The sequence below is a fragment of the Delphinapterus leucas genome, chromosome 9 (genome assembly GCF_059928025.1).
Source record: "Delphinapterus leucas isolate spDelLeu-1000000601 "Yukka" chromosome 9, BTC_Dleu_Yukka2, whole genome shotgun sequence".
Classification (NCBI taxonomy): Eukaryota; Metazoa; Chordata; class Mammalia; order Artiodactyla; family Monodontidae; genus Delphinapterus; species Delphinapterus leucas.
The window spans coordinates 27,855,866-27,881,000 of NC_143137.1; the positions used below are offsets into that span (position 1 = coordinate 27,855,866).

Genomic DNA, 25,135 nt, shown 5'->3' on the forward strand with positions numbered 1-25,135 from the left:
CTTTTGAGCATTCTTAACAGAGGTTGATGAATAGCGGAGGGATAGAGATCTGCTGATTCCCACCCCCCACCCCCCGCCAAGTTAATGAAATTGATAACCTTCTTGAATTTTAATTAGAACCTAGAAGTTAAGATATATATATATATGCATGTACCTAATCGGTGTATAACTCTCTTCTTCTACCTAGATGATGACCCCTGAGAGCAGGGCCGTGCTGTGTCCCTGGTAACATAGGCTCCGGCTCATATCAGTACCTTGTGTATAGTGAATATTATGTGTTCGTTGTGGTTAATGGTTATTTAAGTATCATTCCTGTGGGTAAACCTCAGGAACTTTGTTTACCTACTCACCTTCCAGTTCATACCTTTTCCCTTTGGAGGCAGGGCACTGATTACCTTCGTGTTCCCTCCTGCCATGTGCTCAGTCAGGGAAGGGATTTTCCATAGCAGGATAAATCGTGGTTAACCTTAGCTGATCATGATAATTCTACTCTGATTTCCAGGGGTTCCATTAAGCATGGGTCTCTAAAGAACTGCTAGCCAGAGAGACCTTGAAGGAAGTCTAGTAGGTTTCTGGAAAAGAAAATTGCTTTGCTCTTATATAGAGAGATGGGAGAAGAAAAGTCTCTTTGTGCTTCTGAATGTGGTCTGCCTGGAACAGCAGTAGCCACCTTGGGGGATAATGAAATGGGCCTGTATAAGAGAAAAATCAACATACTGTCCTTAAAGAGGCAGAGTGGCAAGGTGGAAGAGGCAGGCATTTTTGAACGTGATCAGCCAGCCTTAGTATATTTCAGTCTCCTTTGGTTGAACCTGGCAGGTAGGCTAACGAAAACCTCTTTAATACTTGGCTGTTAAGAAGATAGAAAGTCTATATATTGAATAAATGGTCTAAAAGTCACAGATTAGAGTAACATGGGTTACCAATTTTCCACTCCTTCTCCCACCCCCACTGCCCACTTCCCTCCTTTCCTGTTCAGACATCCTGGCCCCAGCACAGAAGACTCTTGGATCTGGTCCTGATCAAATGGATGCAGTTTTTAATCAGGCTTCATGGACTAATAGGCACTGGTGCAGGTGTCCACTGTTTCTATTTCAAAGACAACAGGAAGCGGAGACTGGTTGAGGAATCCTCCTTGATGGATGTTTTGCCAATTATAAACTTTGTGATAAGAGCTCAAGCCTCATTTCTCAGGGACACGTGAGTTTGGGGATGATTCCTCCCTCCCAAGGCTATTATTGACATTTTGGGTCAGAAGATTACTTATTGCACAGGGCTGTTTCGTGCATTATAGAATATTTATCAGTGTCCCTTACCTCTACCCACTAGATGCCCATTGTGACAATCAAAAATGTCTCCAGAAATAGCCAAATATTTCTTGGGGGGTAAAAGTATCCCCCACTTGAGAACCACTACGTTAGAGATAAAGGGTTGTATTTTGTAGGTGCGTTTGTCCTAAGACTCAGGTGAAAGAGAGGGGGGAAGTTCTAACTTCCATTGCCTTAACTGCTTCCTCATATGGTGAGAAAATACAATGAATTACTAAGTTTTTCAAACTGGTCTTTTCAACCATATGAAGAACCTTTAGATTTGAGATGTTTTGAGCTGACATATAGTTACTGCTTAAACTCCTTCAACCTTGAAAATCAGCAAACTAAAAAAGCAAAGTTAGGATTTAAAAACTAATACAATACTATCTTCAAATGTTAAATAATCATATATTTAACAAACAGCCTCTGATATGATGATGATAACTGTCTTCGTGGTAAGGCTTCACTTTGCTAATAAATAAGCCAGGATTTCACACTCTGTTTGAACTTGGGAAAAGTCTACATGTAAAGACAGTTCAGATGTGAACTGAAATGTTGCCTGCATAAAATTCTGTGCATGGGGCAAGTTGATTGGTTCCAATTTTATTTTTAACAGCAAATGTTAAATAAAATATTACAGACCAGGGAGTACAGTAATTCCTTTTGTGAAAATGACAGAATTCTTAACATGCCTCTGATTTAAATGTTGCTGTCTATTTCACACACAAGCAAATGGAGGCTGTCTTTTCTTTTTGACATGCATAGCATGTGTCCTGTATATAGTAAATAATGTTTGAATGAGTGTTGCCAATTTATTGACTCCTTGAGTGAAGTCAGGTGAAGATTTAAAATAAACGCAAACAAGCATTAAAGCAACTTTAAAGCAGTAAAGATTCTACAGTTTGCATCAACTAAGTAATGTAGTGACTTGTGATAGCTGTGGTCATCCTTTGCTCTGCCCACTACTACCCTTCCGGTTACCAGGTATGTTAATTCAACCTTTAAAGTAACTTGATTTGTCTGTCTCTACATCCTTACTGCTATTTCAAGGGTCCCAGCCACTGTCTTCTTTTGCCTAAAAGAAGACACTCATCAATTTATTCTCCTCTTCCTCCAATCCATTTTCCACTTCAGGAAGCCAAAGTACACTTTTAAAAAAGTGAACATTTTGAAACACTTAAGTCACCTCCCCAGGTTGAAACCCTTCAGTGTGTTTCTCTGGTCCTTGGGACATAATCCAAAATCCTTAGTCTATGGTTCATGATCCTGAACCTCTGACTGCTGTTGGCCTTGCCTTCCCTCATCACCTTAACTTTTGCCTCTCTTGTTTTGCCAAACTCATGTTCCTTCAGATCCTTTAACTTGCTATGTTCCTTGCTATCTTAGGGTCTTGAAATTGCCGATTCCTCTGCCCGGAATCTTCTCAGTTCATACTTTGCTTGGATAATTCTGATGTATCTGTCCAGCCTCATCAGACTGACTATCACTTTCTTAGACAGCAATGCCCTGGGCCTCTCGCCTCGAATCAAAGTTTGGATCCCCTTTACATTTGTTCTTTCTTTTGATACTCTGTTTTCCTTTCAGAACTCTTATCACAACTTGCAGTTACACATTTGTGTTTTTGTTTAAAATCTGACCTCACCAGATAATCTCCACAAAGTAGGTGTATGTGTCTTCTCTAATATATGACCCATACTTAGTACTTGCTCAGCACATAGTATAGGTTCTTGGTAGTGATTTTAGTGAATAAAGTTGAATTCACCTTGCAAGATGGCAATATATCAGACTAACAGTATAAGTTTATATTACATTACCCTCTTTAGGCCTGGGATAAGCATTTAATGTTGGAAGAGAGAGGGAATGATTTGTTCCTGCTTCCCATAGAATGGCATATTGGGTAGCACAGAACCATATCTGAGAACTGGTGACTGGGCAGGGATGTACACTCATACGTGAACGATTTCTCCTTTGCCTTATAGACAGGAAAACAATGAGCAAAAAGTGTTTAGGCAGATTTTCAGGCTATCCAGAAGTAGAAAAGAAACTTGAGGTATTTAAAAAAATTATTTTTTTTTTGCTTTAGAGTCTATTCAGATTGGTACATATCATGAGTCATTGCTGCCTAGTTTTTTGGCCAATAGGATTTCAGTATGCAGTGCACCAATATAAACTCTTGGATTGGCTTAACTACCTCTGATGTCACAATTTCCCCATTAGGAAGTCACAGTTTTCTTGAAATAACATTGTACCAATAACAAATCTTGTTATTCTGTTTCATTATGAGAAAGATAATCTACCAAAAATAAAAATGCTAGAAGGAGCAAGATAGAAGGCCTTTTCCATTTACGTGCTTTAATGATCTACTGCCAGCACTTGAAGGTAGCTTCTTGACTTTCTTTTACAACGGATGGTTTTTTTTTTCTTCATGTTTGTCAGTTAATAGGCAAATGGAGGAATGAGCCTACTTAGAATTACTCCTTCAATTCATAGTTCTGTTTCATCTCGACTGTGGAGGCTTAGTATCTTTCTACTACTTAGCCTTCCTGACTCAAAAGGAAAAGCCATTTGGACAGCCCACCTGAATATAACGTTTCAGGTGGGAAATCAGAGTATATCAGAATTAGGAGAGAGTGGAGTATTTGGGAATCATTCTCCTCTGGAAAGGGTGTCTGGTGTGGTGGTACTTCCCGAAGGATGGAATCAGAACGCTTGTAATCCTATGACCAATTTCAGCAGGCCTGAGCGAGCAGACTCTTGGCTGGCCCTCATTGAAGGAGGAGGCTGTACTTTCACACACAAAATCAACGTGGCAGCAGAGAAGGGAGCAAATGGGGTGATCATCTATAACTATCCAGGTACGGGCAACAAAGTATTTCCCATGTCTCACCAGGGAACGGAAAATATAGTCGCAGTGATGATAGGCAACCTGAAAGGCATGGAACTTTTGCACTTGATTCAGAAAGGAGTCTGTGTGACGATCATCATTGAAGTGGGGAGAATGCACATGCCCTGGCTGAGCCATTATGTCATATCTCTGTTTACCTTTGCGGCTGCCACAGTGGCCTACCTGTTCCTGTACTGTGCCTGGAGACCTCGAGTGCCCAATTCTTCCACCAGGAGGCGAAGACAGATAAAGGCAGATGTGAAGAAAGCTATTGGACAGCTTCAACTGCAGGTGCTCAAAGAAGGGGATAAGGAACTAGATCCAGATGAAAACAGTTGTGTTGTTTGCTTTGACATATACAAGCCTCAAGATGTAGTACGTATTTTAGCTTGCAAACATTTTTTCCATAAGGCATGCGTCGACCCCTGGCTTTTAGCCCATAGGACATGCCCCATCTGCAAGTGTCACATTCTGAAAACTTAAGAAACCCAGAGAATCTCCTGAAGATGTAACTGAGTCTTACCAAAGGTTACAATGAAGATGAATTCTCTTTTAGCACTTTATGTAGAGAGAAAATTCAACTGCAGCTTGTCTACGCAAGTACTAAAGAGGGTGACATTTGTGTACTTTAAAAATAAAACTCCATATCATCTCCATCTATTTGAACTTGTTGTTTTTCTAGTGTTTTGTTATACATTTTTGCCTTTATCTAAATAAGGACGTTAGTATACATTAAAAGCAATTTAGTCTTGATTTTGAAATTACAATGATTGTGACATTGATGCCACAGAGAGTTAGTCATAATATTTTAAAGTTTCTTTATACTCATTTTTATACTTTGCTTCCATATGTTTAATTTTTGATATCTAATAATACTTCTGTTCAGTAAACTTCATTATAGGTTTAGATCTTGATTTAATTTTCTGTGGTTAATTTTATTAATACCCAGAAAATCTGGTTGCCAAAGCTATTGACTGGGTGGGTAATGTGTTCCAAATAATTATTTTAGATGGTAGCACTTCTGGTTATGTATCTAAAAATATTTTAAATTACTATAGGCCTAATTTAGGGCAGCATTATAAAAAAAAAAAATCACCTTTGTTTGCCAGAGCCCTTTAAATCCTAGCATAGTGAATCGGCTATGGTTGCAAATTTTCCTTCTAGAATTGACTCTAGTAAATGCTCCTCTTAAGATGGTGGTATGTCTCCATTTGGGACATTTTGATAATATAGACCTAGAGCAGAACTGCAGTTTTGTTCATTTGCCTTTCCAAATTGTATCTCTTGCCTTATTTTGCCTCTTCCTTTTTTCTGGTAGATAAACACCTGTATAACGATGAGAGGCCTGAAGATGTGGGTTTTGTTGTTTTGATGAAAATCTCTCTGGATAATATTCTAAAGCATTGATGTCCAACTCCAATGGTAATTTGTGAGTCAACCCACTGTGTGCCTCACTGTCTTTTTTAAAGAGTGGGTGTGTGGAAATCAGATTAATGGTCTTTGGGAAAGAAAATCGACCACTGTGAGCCAGAGGTGTCACATCAATGTTCTTTTCTTTTAATGCCACTTTGTGTTGGGCCTTTAGGTACCATTTCTCCTTCCTCTTTTCTACTTTGAGCTGTCACGTTGTTGACTGATATTTCATAAGAATACACTAGCTCCCGTAGTCCTGGTGAGACCCAACCTAAAGTGTCTCTTAGTACCCTATGCATAGAGGTCAGAGACATTTATGTCCAAGGTCAAAATCCTTGGCTTTGGTTTCCTAGCTGGTGAATAAGAACCACTGAGAGATACCCCTGAGAAAGCGTATGGCAGTGCCAGTGGCTGCCCGTATTTGTTAGTTCACATGTCATTCTTTGGCTTTGAAGTCATATTGTGCCATTGGCCGAAGTGTAGCAGCATATAGGCAGAACTGACAGTGTATGCGGTGTCTTCCACCAACGATGTTTGTTGATTTTGGCAAACTTTTTGTTAAAAGCATCTATGACCTTTAACAATCACTGCTGTCAGTGGTTAAATTTAAGTGAGGACCTTGAAGTTTTTCTTTTTAAAATCTATAGCTACATTTTTGATCAAAGTAAATTGTGCTAAACTAATATTGCTGTATTTAATCTTCCCCTGTACCTGTCCTCCTCTTCCCTCAAAATATTGTGAGATTACTAACAGATGTCTCTGCAGACCCAAGGTCTGCAGAGAAATGAGATTAGGCTTTTTTGTCTTTACTGCTGTCATCCCTACGTATAATCAATGTAAGAGTGAGGGTAGTGAGGCTGGAGTAGTTTAACGGGATGCCCTGCTTTTAAAAGTTAAATCAAAACCAAACCTGTCCAACAAATTTCTGAGCAAGCTTTATTAAATAAATTCAGTTCAAAAATTTACATGATAGATAAATTTGCACTGTGACCAAATGTGAGTTAAAAACAGTGTTACTTGCCACTTTTATCCCATATCTGGTCATAGTGCTAATTTTTAATTATCATTCATGGTTTTGAAACTTGCCATTTTGATACAGATATTTACTTCACTGATTGTGAAGGAGAGTGTTAATCGTATGGTCTTTCTTGCATATGCTTTCAGGTTTTAAAATGCGTTGCATTATACAATTTTTAATATTCTTTAGTTTAACGTGATACCAGGTAACGTTACATGTAGTAGCTCAAGGATTGAATCCATCCTGTAACAACACTGAAATTACCCATAACAACATTTGAAACAGTCAAGCCAATAAATGTACAGCATGCTCTAAGCTCTTACCTAATTGGCCATGTTGTCTTTTATGTCATAATCATGCCACCCAAGAGTAAGCAGTATGTAGAGTTACAGTAGTGAGACTGGGATTTTTTTTTTTTTTCAATCTAAAGTTTTTCTCTTTCTCTCAAAAAAACATCTGAAACTCATAAGACATCTTTAAGAATTTCTTACAAAAACATGCTGGAAGACAGTGGAACTTGTTTTCACCCAGAAGGTTTTTTTCACTTTAATATTTTATGTTGATTGTCAGCAGATGTGGAAGCCATGTCTTTTTGTTGGGTTGGTCCTTCAGGCAGTAAGAGAGAGATGCATCTACTCAAGATTGGCACTCGGAGAAACAATACTGCCTCTTCCTGGCTCATGAAATTCAGTTTCCTTTGGCTGCTTAGCCAGTACTGTTGCAGAGCCAGAGCTGTTTGGACTGCATACACGAACATATCATTTCACGTTGGGAATCGCATGTTGTCAGAGTTGGGGGAGACTGGAGTGTTTGGAAGAAGCTCTGCTCTCAAGAGAGTGGCGGGAGTTATCGTGCCTCCAGAGGGAAAAACGCAAAACGCGTGTAACCCCGGTACCAGTTTCAGCACATGGAAGAACTCGGAGACGTGGCTCGCACTTGTTGAACGGGGAGGCTGTACCTTCACACAGAAGATCAAGGTGGCCGTGGAGAAGGGAGCCAGCGGAGTGATCATCTATAACTTCCCAGGAACTGGCAATCAGGTTTTTCCCATGTCTCATCAGGCGTTTAAAGACATCGTCGTGGTGATGATTGGTAACTTGAAAGGCATGGAGATTTTGCATTTAATTCAGAAGGGAGTTCACGTTACAGTCATGATTGAGGTGGGAAGAAAACACATCATCTGGATGAATCACTATTTTGTCTCTTTTGTGATCGTCACAACCGCTCCGCTAGCGTATTTCATCTTTTATCATATTCAAAGACTTTGGGTAGCAAGGATTCAGAACAGGAGATGGCAGCGGTTAACAAGTGATCTCAAGAAAGCATGTGGCCAGCTTCAACTTCGGGTACTTAAAGAGGGGGACAAGGAAGTAAGTCCAAATGGAGATAGCTGTGTAGTTTGCTTTGAACTCTATAAGCCTAATGATACAGTTCGTATTCTGACTTGTAAACATTTTTTCCACAAGAACTGCATTGACCCCTGGATTCTAGCCCATGGGACATGCCCCATGTGCAAATGTGACATTCTTAAAGCTTTGGGGATTCAGGTGGATGTTGAAGATGGAACAGAATCTTTGCAAGTTCTAATGTTGAATGAATTGCCTGGTATCCTGTCACCTCGTGAAGAGGGCACAAATAATGAACTTCCTCCTGCGGGAAGGTCAAATAAAGGGACACACGTGGAGGAGTGTCCTACTTCTCAGAACGATGGCCCGTCTAATTCAGTAGCAGCAGACGTTCATCGTCCACCTTGACAGCATGCCCTTTGAGGAAGTGGATTAAACCTGTCTGTGAAATCAGGTCCTAAGTACAAACAAGCAGTTTGTCTGAAGTGTGGTTTCTGTATCTTTTTTTTTTGTTACTTCGGTAGTTTTCTACATGCTTTGTCCAGTCTCAGAGACAGAAAAAAAGTACTAGCAGGATTTTTTTCCCCCGTTTTTCACCTTTGCTAAATGTAACTTTTTGTCAGTGTGTGTTACTCCTGTGAGTATATATGTTTATTTCTGTATGCACATGACCAAGGACGAACTTTGCTTTTTATTTTTTTGGCCACAACATGCAGCTTATGGGATGTTAGCTCCCCGACCAGGGATCAAACCCAGGCCCCCCGCAGTGAAAGGTGCCAGGTCTTAACCTCTGGACCGTCAGGGAATTCCCAACCAAGGACAAACTTTATTCCCTAAATTTTTGTGTGTGTGTATATATATATACACATATATATATATGTATATTGGGCTTTATTTTGGTAAGAAAATTAACATATTTACACATTCTTTATATTACAGAAACTATCGATGAAGTTTGAAAAACATAAATTACCTTTTATTTACTAGGAAGAATAAAATTTATCTTTTGATATTTATAGTACAGTATACTAATTTTGAGGTCATTGTGCTGTGTTTTCTTCATTCTTGGCATGAAAATTTTGTTGTATAGAATTTTAGTATTTTGACAGATCTTTTCAGCCATGAGTACATCTTATGTGATCTGCGTATATATAATGATAGAAATTTTAATAAAATACTAGCACTCCTTAAGTGAATAGGAGCGATTTCAGTGCCCAGTATTGCTTATCATAATTGTTACATGTTCATAATGTATAGAAAGACTTAAGTGAAGAATTCCTATATTTAGTAATTGTGTATTTATTTCCCATGTGTCCCACCCTACTCCCTAGCAATTAAATAAGGCACTTTAACTATGTCATATTATTTTGTAGATAAGTACCACAATGTAGAAGTTATTATGACATATTGGGATTGTTTGTTTTGTTCACTGTATTCTCAGGATGCAGCACAGCGCCGGACCCTCAAATATTTGAGTAAATGAATAATTATTATCTTTTAAATAATGTAACTATTATGTGTTAATCTGAAAAACTGGGCAGTTTTATCCCGGTCATACAAAATAATGGGAACATAATCCTGAAAAGTTTCATCGCAAATTGCTTTGGAAAATATAGAAAATTACAATTTTTAGCCCAGAACTCAGTATTACAATTTAGCATGTGTAATTTTAACAAAGGGCTTTGAACTCTCCAGGGCTGACACAAGGATTTGATTTCTTGTGCAACCCTAGAGAGAGCTTTATTAAGAGGAATTTCGTGAGTTGCTCGGTGCTAACAATACTGGAATCCAGAGACTGGCAGGAGGGCAGTAGTTGATTCTAACTGCAGTGCCAGAGAAGACTGTTTAAAGGAGGAAAGACATTCCTCGAAGGCCAGGGAGAACTGAGACACAGCACAAACTAGGCAGACAGCCAGATGGGGGTGATGCCTTGCTTGGTAGATACAGGTTTTTTTTTTATATCCAGCCGTGAAGAGGTGTCTCAAGAGCTGCTCTTTGAAGGACTTGCATAGCACCAAGGCTGCTAAAGGATTTAGCAGGAACACTGTTTCATGTGTCTTTCTGAGTTTATCTTCAGAGTAGAGTCCTTTCCTGAAGGTCCACAGATCACACTGAAGAGACAGGGCACGGAGGACCCCATGGGAGCCACATCTGGTAGGATTTCCAAGCCAGAATAAGCTGTCATTCTCAGACTGGCCACTGTTGGCATCTCTGCCATGAGGGGCTGGCAGCTTATAGGGGTGGCTAGACTGACTTTCTCCGGTTACCTGCTGGAATCATTGGAGCAATGGAAATGAATGCATCTGGTAATGCTGGCAGTCCCTAAGCCCAGGGTTCTCAGGTTATTATAGTTCTGTGTACTTTCAGCAGGTTCATGTGGGATACGTGTTCCATGATAGACCCAACACTTGAGGAATTTATTTGCTCTTCACACTGACACCAACATTGTTCTTTCCATCCTTCCTCTGCACTCTCGTTGCTTTCTCCTTTTCTTTCCCTCCTTTTCTTCCACTTTGTTCATCATTGTCAATCTTAGACCTGACTTAACCCTCATGTGTAAGAAATTCGCATGTAATGTCTTTTGTTAATGTGAACATCAAACATTTAACACAGTGTGCTTGTGGTCTTGATTTGAGAATTTTCAACAGATGTTCTTTAAAGGATAGTTAGAATCTGTGTTTGAAATGGGGAAGGAAAGCTCACATCAGTGAACTTGGGAACTGTCATTGCTGAGTGCCTACCAGGTAGCAGGCAGTGGACTAAATTCATTCCATAGCTGTTTCTTATGTCAGAACAAAACAGCAGTTTTAATCCTTGTCTTTAGAATGCTGTAAACAGATCAATAAACCACTTTCACTCTGGGTTTAATAACTAGAACCTGGAAATAGCACTGCTATGTCAAATGTTAGGTATTATTCATTGTAATAGATTTTTACCTATTTTGTGGGCTACACCATTTTCTCTTGTACCTAGTGATGCAAATGTATTTTGCCATAATGGCATGGGGCTATAATATGAATTATTTTGCCCCCAATACCATTGTCATAATGGATTTCCCTTGCATTTCTCCTTTGTATGTATTTTTGCATTTCTCTGGTAATTGATTCCCCCTACTCACCTCGCTAGGTAGGGGTTTGATACTCCTTATAAAAATTAAACTTTTTTTCTTATAACTGGGATAAATTGGATTTACTATCTACTGAAGTGAAAATGATTCTAAAGCACTTGACCACTGATTGGGTGATGCCATAGGTGAAGTTAGCTGTATAGTTCCTCGTATTATATGACACTACACTGATCGTATTCCTGTCTCTTGCTATAGAATTGTTATAACGCGGTTGTCCTGTAGAGATGTTGGTCAGCCATAATATTTACAATAATGTATTTCAAAGGATTTAGTGAGGCAGGATCTGGCATTTCTGATGGTATTTAAGCTTAGTATATACAGTTAAAGTGTTTTCTCCTTCTGCAAAACTCACTGGTTTTTGAAGCAGCGTGCGGGAATCAAGTGGGAGAAAGGATCAGAATTTGAAGACGCATTGAAGTACAGAGGAAGCCTTCACACGTTGAAACTGCGAAGGAGTCCATTTAATGGCAACTCCATGTTCCCACTCCATCATTTACTGTGAGCACTGGGGTTTTTTGGGGTTTTTTTAGAATTTATTTGGTTTTGTACTTCATTTTTAAAAATGTTTAGTGCTTAGTAATGAAAAATAAGGATTATTACAATTACTGATACAGAAATATCTTAAGATACATACCTGGTTTTCTAAACTGTAAGAACTTTTTTTGGGGTTGGTGGGTAATGTACTTTAAGTTGGAGAGATGATCTGGTCCTTGGGCACAGGTGTTAGAGTTATTCCATCACAATCTCTCCAAAAAACGTCCCTTTTTTAAATAACTACACCACAGCTTATAACACCTCTCCCTGCAACTATGCTGTCATCTTCATCAGACCTCCAAGATATATGTTCTTTGACTTCAGCTGCTGATAGGAATTTTCCTCATCACTGTTGATAAGCAGGGTAACCCTGATTTGGAAACTTCCCTACATCTGTAACATTCGTTGCTGCCACAGAAGTTCTGTCGTCTTTGAACACCTCCCAACTTACGGCGCCTTTTTCAGAATTCCTTCTCTGAATTCACTTGACCTCATTTCCACCACTTGCTCTTTGTTCTCATTCCAAGCCTAGTTTCCCTTAACCATCCTTTCCAAGCCCATCTCATCTTCTCCAACTTCAGCCTACAGCCAGTTGTAAGCCATTTTAGTCCTACTCTATCTACGAAGTGCTACTGAATTCCTTGACTTCCAGACTTTTTTTCTGCAGTACCATTTGCCTACCCTGAGTCATCTCTACTGATTTCCACCAGATCTTTACTTCTATTTAAGAATCCTTTATTAATCTCAACTCTTTTTTATATTCCCCATAGAGCAGTACTTCTCAGCGTTGGCTGCATGTCAGAATCACCTGAAGGGCTTTGAAAATGCTCAGTGCCCTTGCTGCACCCAAGACCTCTGGGGTGGGGCCCAGGTACCTGGTATCCAGGTGTTTCCAACGTGCAGACAGGATTGAGAACCACTGCCTTAGGGCTCTTCCAAAGAGTCTTTACATTAGTCAAGTTCTATCCTCTGATTCCTTCAGCTTTACTGGTTTTCACTTTCCTGAAAAATATAGGTAAAAATCTAAATATCAAGTTATAAAGGGTTACATTTCATGGAGAGGAATTGTTAAATGCTTCTGGGAGTATGAAGGAGTGGATTTCAACTGGAAAGGCAAGGAACGATTAAATAAGAAAATAACATTTGAAATGGAGCTACTGGATTGGGACAGAGGACATGCTCATGGAGGGAACAGTGAATAACAGTGTTTTTTAAAGAAGTTTTGAGTGTCATGTAGAATTTTGGTTTAGGAAAATGAAGACCGGGAATTTTGCGGGTAGTTGCAATAATCCAGGAGTTGATAAGATGAAAATATGAACGAAAACAGTGACGGGTGAATTGGGTGAGATGAATAGAAGGTGGGTCATGTCCAGGGTAATGTTCTTTGATCTCATTTTCTGATAGGAATTTTCTACTTCATTTCTTACTGACCACAGTCACAGTGGTTTGAAAACTTGCCTGTACCTGTAGCTTTCATCTTCAGTTTAGCAACACATAGTGGATACAGAAGAGAAGGGTATGGGTCAGAAGGAGTTGAGAAAAAGAGTCAAGGATGACTCCTTGGTTTCTGAACAGGGCCAGTAGGAGGTGATGGTGTCATTCGTTGAGGTAGAAAATACAGTTAGATGAAGCAAGTTTAGGGTGGAAGGGGAGTTCCAATTTTTAGTATGCTGAATTTGAGGAACCCAAAGAACTTATAGGTGCTGTTCATTACACAGCTGAAAGTATAAGTCTGTGCTAACTAAATGAGATACTTGGAACAGTATAGCAAAAGGCAGTACGTAGTTGTTGTAATTTATTAACAAGAATTCACATTAATTGTAATTTACTATTATGTGAAATTTAATGTTACTATTTTGGACCCGTATCTCCAGTTACAAAGTTGTGTGACTTTTTCTCTCAAATGTGTAGCAGCCTGAGTGAAGCTGATGGTTGTGAAGGTGGCAATGAGGTGGCTGTGAAAAATAACAGCTGCAGTATACCTGGTATATGCACTTAAGAGCTGCAGTATACCTGGTATATGCACTTAAGAGCTGCAGTATACCTGGTATATGCACTTAGCAGTAGAAAGCCACTTAGTCCTAACAGCAACTCTGAGGTAGATGTTATTAGTACCCCCATTCTTTAGATGAGGAAACTGAGACCCAGCCAGGCTAAGTAACTTGCCCAAAGTTAAACAGCCAGTATGTGGCAAAGCCTGTATTTGAACTTGGTCTGGTTCCACAGCTCCTGGTCTTAACCACTACACTGCAGGTAGCTTGGAAAGCTATTTTTTAAGTAAAGGAGAAAGTGTTCAGGTAAGTCTCATGTTGAGGACTTCAAGGATGAGGCCTTGGAAGAAAAATCCCAGCTAGAGGTGTTGAAAGTGCTAGCAGCAGGATGGTTAAAGCAGTAACTCCTGAGATCTCAAAATAAATAATTAGGAAAGAGGAGTGTGGGCAGGGGAGGGTGTGGGTAGGGTGTGTCTGAGTGAGGGAAGAAGGACAGTCAAGCTCTAGGAAAGGATACTTCCATTTAGGAGGTACTGATTCTGGAATTGGTAATTCTCTTGTGTAAAAACTTCAGTCAGAGGGGTTCTGTAGAGCCTTCCTTTCCTCTGAAGTTGGAAAGGGGCAAAAAGTAATTTTTATAATTCTCTTAATATAGCAGTTTGTTTTAAAAGTTCAGGCCTAGGAAGCACAGTTGCCTATTGAAAAGAACACCAAGCCTTTATGTCAGATGGCTTGCACATTCATATCCTTGCCCCAGGGCAGAGCATCTCGGAACAGTGGTCCTCAGACCGGCAGCATCAGCATCGCCTGGACTTGTTGGAACTGCACATTCTTAGACCCCACTGCAGACCTGTGGACTCAGGAACTCTGGAGGACCCAAGAGTCTGTTTTAACAGGTCTTCTAGCTGATTCTGATGGATCTTCCAGTTTAAGAACCTCTTCTGTCGCAGAGGGTCACTTCATTTTCACAGAAGGATGCATCATACGGTTGTAATCAGAAATAGCGTAAATGAAAATAAGTGTGAATTTTAAAGCCATGACACAAATCATAGTTGCTGTTAAGTTTTCTAGAGACACATTTAGGCATATTTCAGGTATCCAGCTGCTCTGATTTATGCATGGCTTGTGCATTAATGCTTGCTCCTTTTCTCTCCCGGTTCTGGTTTCTCTGCCACCACTATCTCATTGCCAAGGGAGTTGTGAGGAGATGAATAGATTTTAGATGGTTTATGAATTTCAAAGCATAAGGATAGAAAAAAACCTGAGAAGCAGAAACAGCTTAGGGCAATCCATGCACTGGACCGAGCAGTCCGCGCTGGAAAAGGATAGTGTTTAATACCACCTGTTCACTAAAGGTCTGAAAATAACTGAACATACCAAGATGGTGCGCTGTAGATGAAATTCAAAAAAAGAATCATGTAGGGGCTTCCCTGGTGGCGCAGCGGTTGAGAGTCCACCTGCTGATGCAGGGGACACGGGTTCGTGCCCCCGTCCGGGAAGATCCCACATGCCGCAGAGCAGCTGGGCGCGTGAGCCATGGCCGCTGAGCCTGCGCGTCTGGAGCCTGTGCTCCGCAACGGGAGAGGCCACAACAGTGAGAGGCCCGCGTACCGCAGAAAAAAAAAAAAGTAAATTCCTCGGTTTGGATCCGTAAAACCAGCTTCACAAACACTGGAGGGAGACTCAGTTTACTATCTTTAACATTGTAGCTGAAAGTAAGTACAAGAGGAGGACCATCGAGCATCTAAGCAGGCCATCTTAAGGTGTGTGGCCTTTCCTACTGCATTAATAGCAGCGTTGCTTCTGTAACCAGAATTGCTGTCCTTTTCTTCACATTAATGGTGAGATTTTATTTATGTGGCAAATTCATTGATGAATCATTTCATGCATTCATTCATTAAATATTGGTTTGCCCTGGAAATACAGGGGTGAATAAACCCAATGCCCTCATGGAGCTTACTTTCTACTTTCTAGTGGAAATAAATTATATTAAAAAAATTTAATTTATTGAATAGTTGTAAGTGCTGTGTAGAAAAACAAAACAGGATGGGAACTTGTCAGAGGCAGAGTTGCAGTTTTAAATAGAGAAGGCTTTGTCAAGAAGATGAACAGCTGGACAAAGGCCTGAAAGGAGCGAGGGCCCTGTGCTAGAACACAGAGAAAACCTGGGGCATGTGTCAGGAGAGCCCTCACGTTGGTGAGGGCGCCCTGTCATCTGAGGAGTGTTTAACCTGGAAGGTTGAAGACAGTGTTAGCTGACTTAAACACCTGAAGAATGGCCTGGGGAGAATTTAGGTTGTCTCTTCTCTTGCAGGGGTTACAAGTAGGTAAGAGAGTGACAGCTACAGGGAGAGTGTTGCCCCCTGGAAACAAAGACCTTTCAGGTAGTGGGTCCTGCCCATAGACAGGCCATTGCCTCCGAGTGCCAAGAGTTTCTCTTCCCTAGAGGAGTTTGGTGGTTTGGATGTCATTTTGGTGGTAGTGGCAGCGGCGGTGGTGAGGGAATTCAGGCTCTGGAAGGGTGACTGGATTTATACCTTTGAAGTCTTGCACAATCCTGAAAATCACGTGTGGAGATTAAAATCATTGTTATTCCACCCATAGTTGCCATCTGGTGGAAAAACAAATAACTACAAGGTATCGTTCAACAGATATTTTGTGAGAGTCATTATAAGCCAGGGAAATGTAGTTCAAAAGGTTTGGGGTTTATTTTTCTCTGACTTAACAGAACGTTTGCTTTTAAGATTGATTTACTTTCCAGAAATTCTTTTTTCATTTTGGAACTTTGTCTGCTTGTAGGCTCTTGGCTTATCAGGTGCAAACCACTCGCAATCCTCAAGATTCATGTTTTATAAACCTTCCATCTGAAAGGACAGTAGCTCATTCTCTGGTATGCTGATAGTGTTGTGGAAAATATAATTTGGTTTTTAGAAATACCTGCTCCCAATTTCTGTGTCAACATTAGGACATCATCCATCTTCTCAAAAAAAAAAAAAAGTTTGAGATGATGTATCTGCAGCCAAGGACCTGTATTATTTTCAATCCATTGTGGATTATTTGGTAAAAACACAAGATCATGCATTTCACTAATTCTGAAATGTATAGTGAAAATAATTTGGACTGATGGAGGGGATGGATAGTTATGTGAAAGAAAAACTTGAGTAAAATGTTATTTGTGGAATCTAGGTTGAAGGTAAATGTCGGAACAGAAGAGATTGTTTGCTGTGGGTTTTAACTTAATGATTTCTTCACATTTGATAAAGGAATAGGATCAGTTAAGTCAGTGATTTTCAAACCACTACCAACTTTTTTCGCTTTTCTGTATGTTTGGACATTTTCATAACAAAATACTGGTACAAAATCATGTATTGGGATGTCATGGCAATGTCACATCACTGCAAGTTTCTACAGACATACTCTCTGTACTTGTCAGGGGACAGGTTACAATCCGTGGCATTGGTCCACGGATCACACTTCGCATAACTGATTAAAAGCTTATTTTACTGTATTATTTCATATAATACTCAAAAAAACTGTTGGAAAAAAGGGATATAATTCCTATTCCACCAGTGGCAAAACTGACTGAGAACAGTTGAGTCTCTCAGCTTGTGTCACACCTTGAACGCTCAGGTCTGATTTCCTTCCAGGTTTTGGTACATTCTTTCCTCGTCGAGAGGAGAGCAGTGCAGCAGACGTGAGGGTGAGGTGAACAGCATTACACAACCGGGGTTGGAATATTGTAAAGGTGGAAACAGCACATTTTCTTCCATACAATAAAGATAAATGATTTTAGGGATTTACTGAACATTAGATAGTATAAGACTGTAAATGTAATATACATTTAAAAAATTTACTTTCTGTATCATTATAATGAGGGCAAACTGCGCCCCCCCCCCCAACAAACAAACAAACAAAAAACCTCTTCATAGAATAGGCAGAACAAGGCAGCCCAACCCAGGAACTTGCAGAGTTTTCTAAAATTTTCTATAATACCATGAAACATCGAATGAAATAGGGGAAGGGTGAGGGGATTGATTAGGAGGGGGTGATGCCTTCTTTCACTTTATGTATGCATATAGAAATTGACTTCACAAATTTACATTTATCATGCTCCCTTTTCCACTGTGAACATGATCTTTTTTTCCCGTTAAGACTTTCAGTCTGTGCAGATTGGAAGCCCAGCTAGTGCTCAGTGATCGTGCTTCTCTGTTTAGATTTGTGCTCGGAGTGAGTGGTTTGGTAAATTCTTCAGTTTCTGGCTCTGTAGTTACAGGGTTAAGGAGAATTTGCCATCGGCTTAGGGAGATTTAAGCTAATCATTGAGTTGGAAGATATCTATAAAGGAAGACTAAAGGGTCTGCTATTAGCTAATATTAGAAGAAAAAAGCTTTATAAAAACCTTGTAATATTGATGATGGGAAGAGCATGTGTATTTTTTTCCCAAAACAATGGTTTTATACTTCTCAAATCACATTTATGTTCATTTGGATGTAAACTCGCCTCAATTCCTACCCGCAGATAATGCGAGAAGCCTTTGGTAGTTTAGGGGATTTAGGTTTGCTTTAAGGGCTTTAGAGTTGATATGAGGGATTTAGATAAGTTATAAGGCAGGGTCTTTTGTGAGCACCTGCTTCCTAGTTTACACATAAAGGTCTAGACATATCACAAAGGTCTAAACACATATCATATGTTTTTTTTTTAAAAGATTGCTATCCGTTTTAAGGTATGATTTCTTAACATTTGACAAGGGAATGGGATTGGTTAAATCAGTGGTTTATAAACCTTGGGAATTCATGGATTTTAAAAAAAAACACCAATGTCAAATATAGCCTCTTAGTTTTTTGCCAAGAAAGATCATTAACCACTACAACAAAAAAACTAACCCACAGTCTATTGTTATTAACATTGTATTACTTAGAAGTGACTTGTACATACGATTTCTACTGTTAAAATATGGAGGAAATTTAGCTTTATTAGAATTACTTTGTAATCTTTATGTTCATTTCTTTACATTGAATCAGTGAAAACCTCATTCCACACTGGTCAAAACTCCCCCCCCCTTTCGGATTTAATAACTTTCCAAAATCCATTACGACTATAAGAACCTCATTATTTTCTGTAAAATTTGAATATCCAGTGATACCAGACCCTGCAGAGGCTTTAAAGGTGCAGTTCTAATGCAGTTCATAGTCTAAGCAGGGGAGAGATACAGTGATGCTGTACAGAATTTGCTTGCTTGAGGACAGGTATATTTCATACCTTCAGAGAGGATGGGAAGTGCTAAGAAGGCACAGGATGAAGACCTGGCATAAGCTGGGGAAAGTGTCACAAAGGAGCAGAGGATAACAGGAGTGCATTCGGCCTCCTCATTCTCTTCATTCTACCGGCTCCTTGCTCTATCCCACTCAGTTTAATGAGCCATAAGTTGATCAGTCACCACACTTGATTGCATGGTCTGGGCTTAGATTTTCACTCCTCTACAATCTGGCTGTGTGACCTCGGACAAGTGTCTTTACCTCTCTGTGCTTTTGTTTCTTACCTTTAAAACAGATACTAACACCTACCTTATGTGTTTGAGGGTTAATATATATAAAGCCCCTAGAGTAACTTTTAGCTGTTTTCAAAATGCAGTCTTTATCATGTGACTCTCTGACAAATATTTGGGTGGCATTCCCCGCTCTGGGGATAAAGACCAGATACCTTTCCAAGGCTTATAAAGCCTGTCCCTTCTCTCCAGTCTCTTCTCACACCACTATAGCCTCATTCCCTTCACTGAAGCCCGCCAAGACCAGCCGTGCCCCACCCTACCCCATGGTTCCTTGGTCTCCCCTCGTTTTCTAACTGATTCCTCTTGGTCTTCATACCTCCATTGACCTCCTCAGATAGATGCAAAGTCTTGCTACAGACTCTTACGGTGCCAGAAATGCTCAGTAGTATACATCAAGCTGCAGTCATTTTAGTTCGTGTAGTTTGTTTCTTCCACTCTAAGTTCTGTGAAGGCAGCAAACCCATGTCATTTTGCTCACCAGTAAATCCCCAGCACTGAGCACATTGCCCAGCAGGGAATATGTTTTGCTAAATATTTATGGAACAAGTGGATGAGGTACGGTAAGGGGGAGGAAGCTTGTAGAGAATGTCAAAGGCTAAACAAGCGGTTCCCTTTATTGGAAGAGAAAATATGTTCTCAGGAGCAGTGGAAGAGAAGGCTGGAAAGGTAGGTTGAGGGGGACTTGGGTGGGTGAAGAGACCGGCACAACAGGGTGCCAACAGGGAATATAAGCCATTGACTGGCTTTAGGCCTGCGAAGTGAACAATAGGAAATACTGGTATTTATGCCGGAAAACTGGGAATTATTTGATATCTAGTAAAATCAAATTCATGGTTACAAAAAAATTGATCATGAATTGATGGCACCTGAAAAACAGTTTAAGAAACTGTTTCTCCATGGGCCGCATAGATTATTCGAATCATTAGACAGTATTTTATTTGTCATTATTCAGGAGAAAAAGGCGTCTCTTTGAAGTGGGGCTCTTGTACTTTCTCGGCGTTTTCCTGGCTGAGCACAGCTTGGCGGCCTTCCCAGGAACCATGTCACAGATGACCACAGTGATTTGGCAAACAGATAATGTTTTTCTCATCGTATACAATCCTTCTGAGTCAGAGAAGCAATGCATGTTTCAGATCAAAAGCAATATGTGAACAATGAGTACTGCTGTAGAAAAGTGTATTTGAGGCTTTATTTGGACAGCTGAGCAGACTCACCCTTTGCAGACACAGCTGCTTGTTGCAGTCACCACATTTCAATTGTGTTATTAGTTCACCATGACTTTAAGCTTTTCAGTAACTTCTTTGGTCTCTAAGCTGAGCAGGTGAATGGGAAGGGTGGCAGTTGGTGGTTCTCAGAGGGCCCACGTACAAGTTAAAACCCAGTAAAATGTGGAGAAAGGTAGCATGTGTGGTGTATTATTTTTCTGATGTCCGGATGGTAGCTCCCCACCCTCACCCTGCCACGCCAGGTGTGTATTCAGTTGGTTGTATATTCAGTGGCCTTTTCACAGGGAGGTCACTGATGGGTAATTCCACATGTGTTGGCCAGCACCCAGCAAAATACATGGTGTGCAGGGGTGAACCCTTGGTAGGAGTGGGGTGTGGTGGGGTGGAAGAGTGCGTAAGGAGAATAAAGAAATGTTGCTTCTGGGTTCCAGAGACAGGGATTCAGTCTCTGTTCTCCCAATAACTTTGTGATCTTGGGCTAGTCACTTCTCAGCCTGACCACTTCATCTGTAAAAGAGAATGATAATGGAGAAAGGGACAGGGTGATGATAAGGATGAAAGGAGATAATATATGAAGAGCTCTAGGGAGACAGAATATCTGCTCATTGGTGGGTGTGTTGATATACTAAGTTCCCGTGGCTGCTTCTGCACCAGGATGGCCCCCTGTTATGTGTTCTCCGGACAGAAGTTCACTGAGGATCCTGGGGCCTAGAGCAGAAAGCTGGCGTTATGTGCACGCTCGGCTTGGAGAGCGGCATCTAGGACTAGCCTTTGCACGTGGTAACACTTTACCCGCCTTTAACTTGCTAGTTGTTCTTATGAAAGGACACAGGGTTAAGACAGTTGATATCTAATGAGACTAAATCCATCATGGTTACAGTTTCATAACTGATAACATCTGAAAAATTAAAAACTGTCATCTCTGCAAGAACAGCACAGATGGAGAATTAGACAGTATTATGTTTTTAGACAATAAACATCTTATTTTTCTCACAAAACTAGTTCTCTGTGGCATCACTCATCGTGCCTCCTTCCCTCTGAGATATCTTTTCCCTCTCCCGTTCATATGGGCAAGGTTCATGTCCTATACTTTCTTCTGGAAGCAAGTAACTGAAACTCAGTAAACCATACTGGTTAATTGTTTAAATTGTGCAGTTGCATGGAGGGGGAGATACAGTGGTGAATGAAACAGTCTTTGGCTTCATGGAGCTTACTGTCTAGTGAGTAAAAAGTAAGACGGTAATAGAATTTGCAGTTAAGTATTACAGTTACAAAGTGACTTTAAAGGAAAAAGAAAGGGTGCTAGGAATGCATACAAACAACATAGGATATGGCCGATTCAAGGTGATTCGGGGAATCACTGAGGGTCAACTGAGCAGGGATCTGAATAGTTGCTAGGAGGTAAGTTGGTGGTGGTGAGATGGACAGCGTGAAGTTTTTGAAAGAAGGATGGTGGAGGGCGGGGCATGGAGATTGAGAGAGAGAGATTTGTGATGAAGCCAGAGTGATAGGTAGTTTGCAGCCAGTTGAAGTGTAGGGCCTCAGAGGCCTTGCTGATGACTTTTGGTGGAAAGTCAGCAAAGAATTTTTAAGCTGGAGAAGAATTTAAATGGCCAGGTTAAAAAAAAAAAAAAGATTGATACCAGTGAAGAGGATAAGTTGGGGAAAATGAGAGTAGAGTGGCTATCAGGGAAATTTCTAAGGCAGGAAGACCACTTAAGAGGCTGTTGTTCTTAGCCAGCTGAGTCACAGTGAGGGGCAGGAACAGCTTCTGTGGGGTGTGAAGAAGTGTGGAAGGATTTCAGAGGAATTCCAGGGTGAGCAGGACCAGCAAGGTTTAGGGACAAGTTGTATGTTGGGAAATAAACATGGAGGAGATGGTGGAGTTGAGAATGGTTTCCAGGTCTCTCCAGGAGGGAAATAGGTATTGATACTCATTGAAGCAGGTAAGCAGGAGGTCGAGCAAATAATGGGAGAAGTCATGAATCCCGTTTGAAATTTGTTAAGTTTAGGGTGTCAGTGGGACGTGTCAGGAGAGCTGATGGGTGGTATTGGAGATGCAAGTCTGAAGCTGAAGTGAGATTAGGAGGGGTTGGTGGGTCACCCTTTGTGATGGTGTTGGGATTGGGAACACGTGCAAAGTGGAGCCCCTCAGACCTAACGATGGTTGGGATGGAACCTTAGCGAGGACGCAGGGAGGAACAGCCTTCTGATGATGGTAGGCCTTCCTTTCTCCTCCACATCTAGGGCCAGGAGGGCTGTTCCTCATTCCTGCTTTCAGATCATTGCTCTTCCTCCCTCAGGCGAAATCTCTTTTGCCTTCTGGAGTGCATTCCTGTTCACTGTTACCACTTATTACACTTCCAGTTTTTCGGTGTTTATCCATCTCCTGGTTCCTCTCCCATGGGCATCCATATTTTAGGAAGCCTGTGATCCAGGTGCCTGTCTAAATTCTCTTCTTTAGCCTGAGAGGATTCAGTGTCTATAGATAGTCATCACTTTTTTCAACAAACCTTTATTGATCCCTTACTATAGGCAGGCACTGTGTTAGGCACTGGGTTCACTAGAAAACAAGACAAAGTCACTGCTCTGGTGGCTCTTGTATTTTGGGGAGACAGACCTACAGTAAATACATATTTGGTAATGCTGTGTGCTAAAAAGAAAAACAGAGCAAGATAAAAGGGTGTGATGGGGCTTCGCTGGTGGCGCAGTGGTTGGGAGTCCGCCTGCCGATGCAGGGGACACGGGTTCGTGCTCCGGTCCAGGAAGATCCCACATGCCGCGGAGCGGCCGGGCCCATGAGCCATGGCCGCTGAGCCTGCGCGTCCGGAGCCTGTGCTCCGCAACGGGAGAGGCCACAACAGTGAGAGGCCCGCGTACTGCAAAAAAAAAAAAAAAGGGTGTAATGATGAATAGGGGGAAGGGGTGGTGCTGGTATTGACACCCATGTGAAGTAAGAATGTAAACCATGTGGATATATGACATGAATATGATAGAATACAGTGTAAACCATGTATTATCTATTGCTGTGTAACAATTTATCCCAAAACATAGCAGTTTGAAACAGTAAATGCATGTTGTCTCACATGCATTCTCAGGATTAGGAATCTGAGAGAGGCTTAGCTGGATGTTTCTGCTCCAGGCCTCTCGTGAAGTTGCAATCAAGCTGTCTGCTGAGATCACACTCGTGGCTCAGTTAGTCATGAATTTGCTTTCCAGTCCACTCCCCGTGGTTCTGGGCTGACCTCAGTTCATTGAGGGCTGTTAGACCGAGGGCTTCAGTACCTCGCGTCACAGCAGCTTGCACCCCCCGGGCATGTGATGGGAGAGTGCGCTGCAGGCTTCCACAGGCTAATCTCAGAAGTGACGTACCATCACTATTTTCTGTAATCCGTACTATAAGCTGCCTCTCTTTCCTGACTTGTCTCCCTCGTTGCCTACATGTTGTTTCCCAGTTCAGCTTTTTGCCTTCCTCTCATTTCCCTTTTCGTCCAAGCTTTCTAGAAGAACAGTTTATATTGGGTTGGCCGTTCATTTGGGTTTTTCCATAAGACGTTACGGAACATCTTATGCAACGTCTTATGGAAAAACCCGAACGAACTTTTTGGCCAACCCAATATTTGCCGTCTTAACTTTATTACAGCTTGTCCTTTTCTCCTTCCGCAGGTCAGTTCCTACTCTTTACCACTCTACTATCTTCTCTGCCAAAGGTGACCAGATGGTGGTAGAGACAATCAAATTTCTGCTGATTTCCCTTTTGGTACTTGATTCTCTTTCTCTCAGGACTGTCTCCCCCTCTTGATTGCTAATGTGTCGTATTTTTCCTTCTGCTTCTGATGCTACCAGCCTCCCCTGGATCCAGTTCTTCTGCCAGCTTTGTAAATATAGGTATTTCATGGAGTTTTGTTCCTCACTCTGTTTTTACTATACTTGGTCTTCAAAGCTGACCTCTACCAAAACTAAACCAGTAATTCAGGACCATGCCCCCCATATACCCACCACCATTTACAAGCAACACACACACACACACACACACGCGTGCGCGCGCACGTCATTCCACCTGTGTTCTTTAATTATTTTTAGCTAGTGGAATCCAGACACCCCAGTAAAAACTGTGAATCATATTTTCCCTGCCTTTACACATCCTGTAACTCAGCAGGATATGTTGATTGTCTCCCAGCTGTCTCTCCTCTGCCTCTCTCTCTTTAGCCCATGAATTGCCCTAGATGAGGCCCTTACTGCTTTTCACCTGGTCTCCAGATAACTGATCCCAATCTCTGTTCTGGTCAGTCGTCATCTACCCTTGATGCTGCCACCAGTTATTTGTCTAAATCATGCTTCTTAGTATTTCAGCACCGAGGTTACCTAGCCATCATCGACTCCTGACCCACCGGCAGAGCTCAGATTCCTTGCTTGGCACACACTGCATTTGGCCATCTGGTCTCTGTTGATTGGCACAACTTGTGTTCCATTCACCCTTATATTTGATGCTCCTGAAGTATAAAAATTCTTATGTTTCCTTCAAAAGGTCATGCGATTTTATGCTTCTTGCTTTTTACCTCTTTTATTTTCCTGAAACATATTTTCTTCTCCCTTTTCCCCTTACTCACCCCACAGGTCATTCAAATCATGGGTCCTTTGTCCTGTTCCCCTCTCCTCCCTAACCTTGCTCCCCAGATAACAGAGTTAGTAACTTCCTTTTCTTTCCCCCCACCTTTGCATAGGTCTCTATGATTGC

At 41.1% G+C, this 25,135-nt stretch overlaps 3 protein-coding genes across 4 annotated transcripts in view; all 3 read left to right on the forward strand.

Annotated features, from left to right (window-relative positions):
- Nucleotides 1-25,135, forward strand: part of CADPS2 (calcium dependent secretion activator 2) — a 497,272-nt gene that overhangs the window by 132,483 nt on the left and 339,654 nt on the right. The window lies entirely within an intron of this gene.
- Nucleotides 515-4,677, forward strand: RNF148 (ring finger protein 148). The gene has a single exon (XM_022582271.2). The coding sequence runs from the start codon at nucleotides 3,766-3,768 to the stop codon at nucleotides 4,675-4,677; it is 912 nt and encodes a 303-aa protein (XP_022437979.2). The 5' UTR covers nucleotides 515-3,765.
- Nucleotides 7,210-10,938, forward strand: RNF133 (ring finger protein 133). The gene has a single exon (XM_089917459.1). The coding sequence runs from the start codon at nucleotides 7,210-7,212 to the stop codon at nucleotides 8,377-8,379; it is 1,170 nt and encodes a 389-aa protein (XP_089773585.1). The 3' UTR covers nucleotides 8,380-10,938.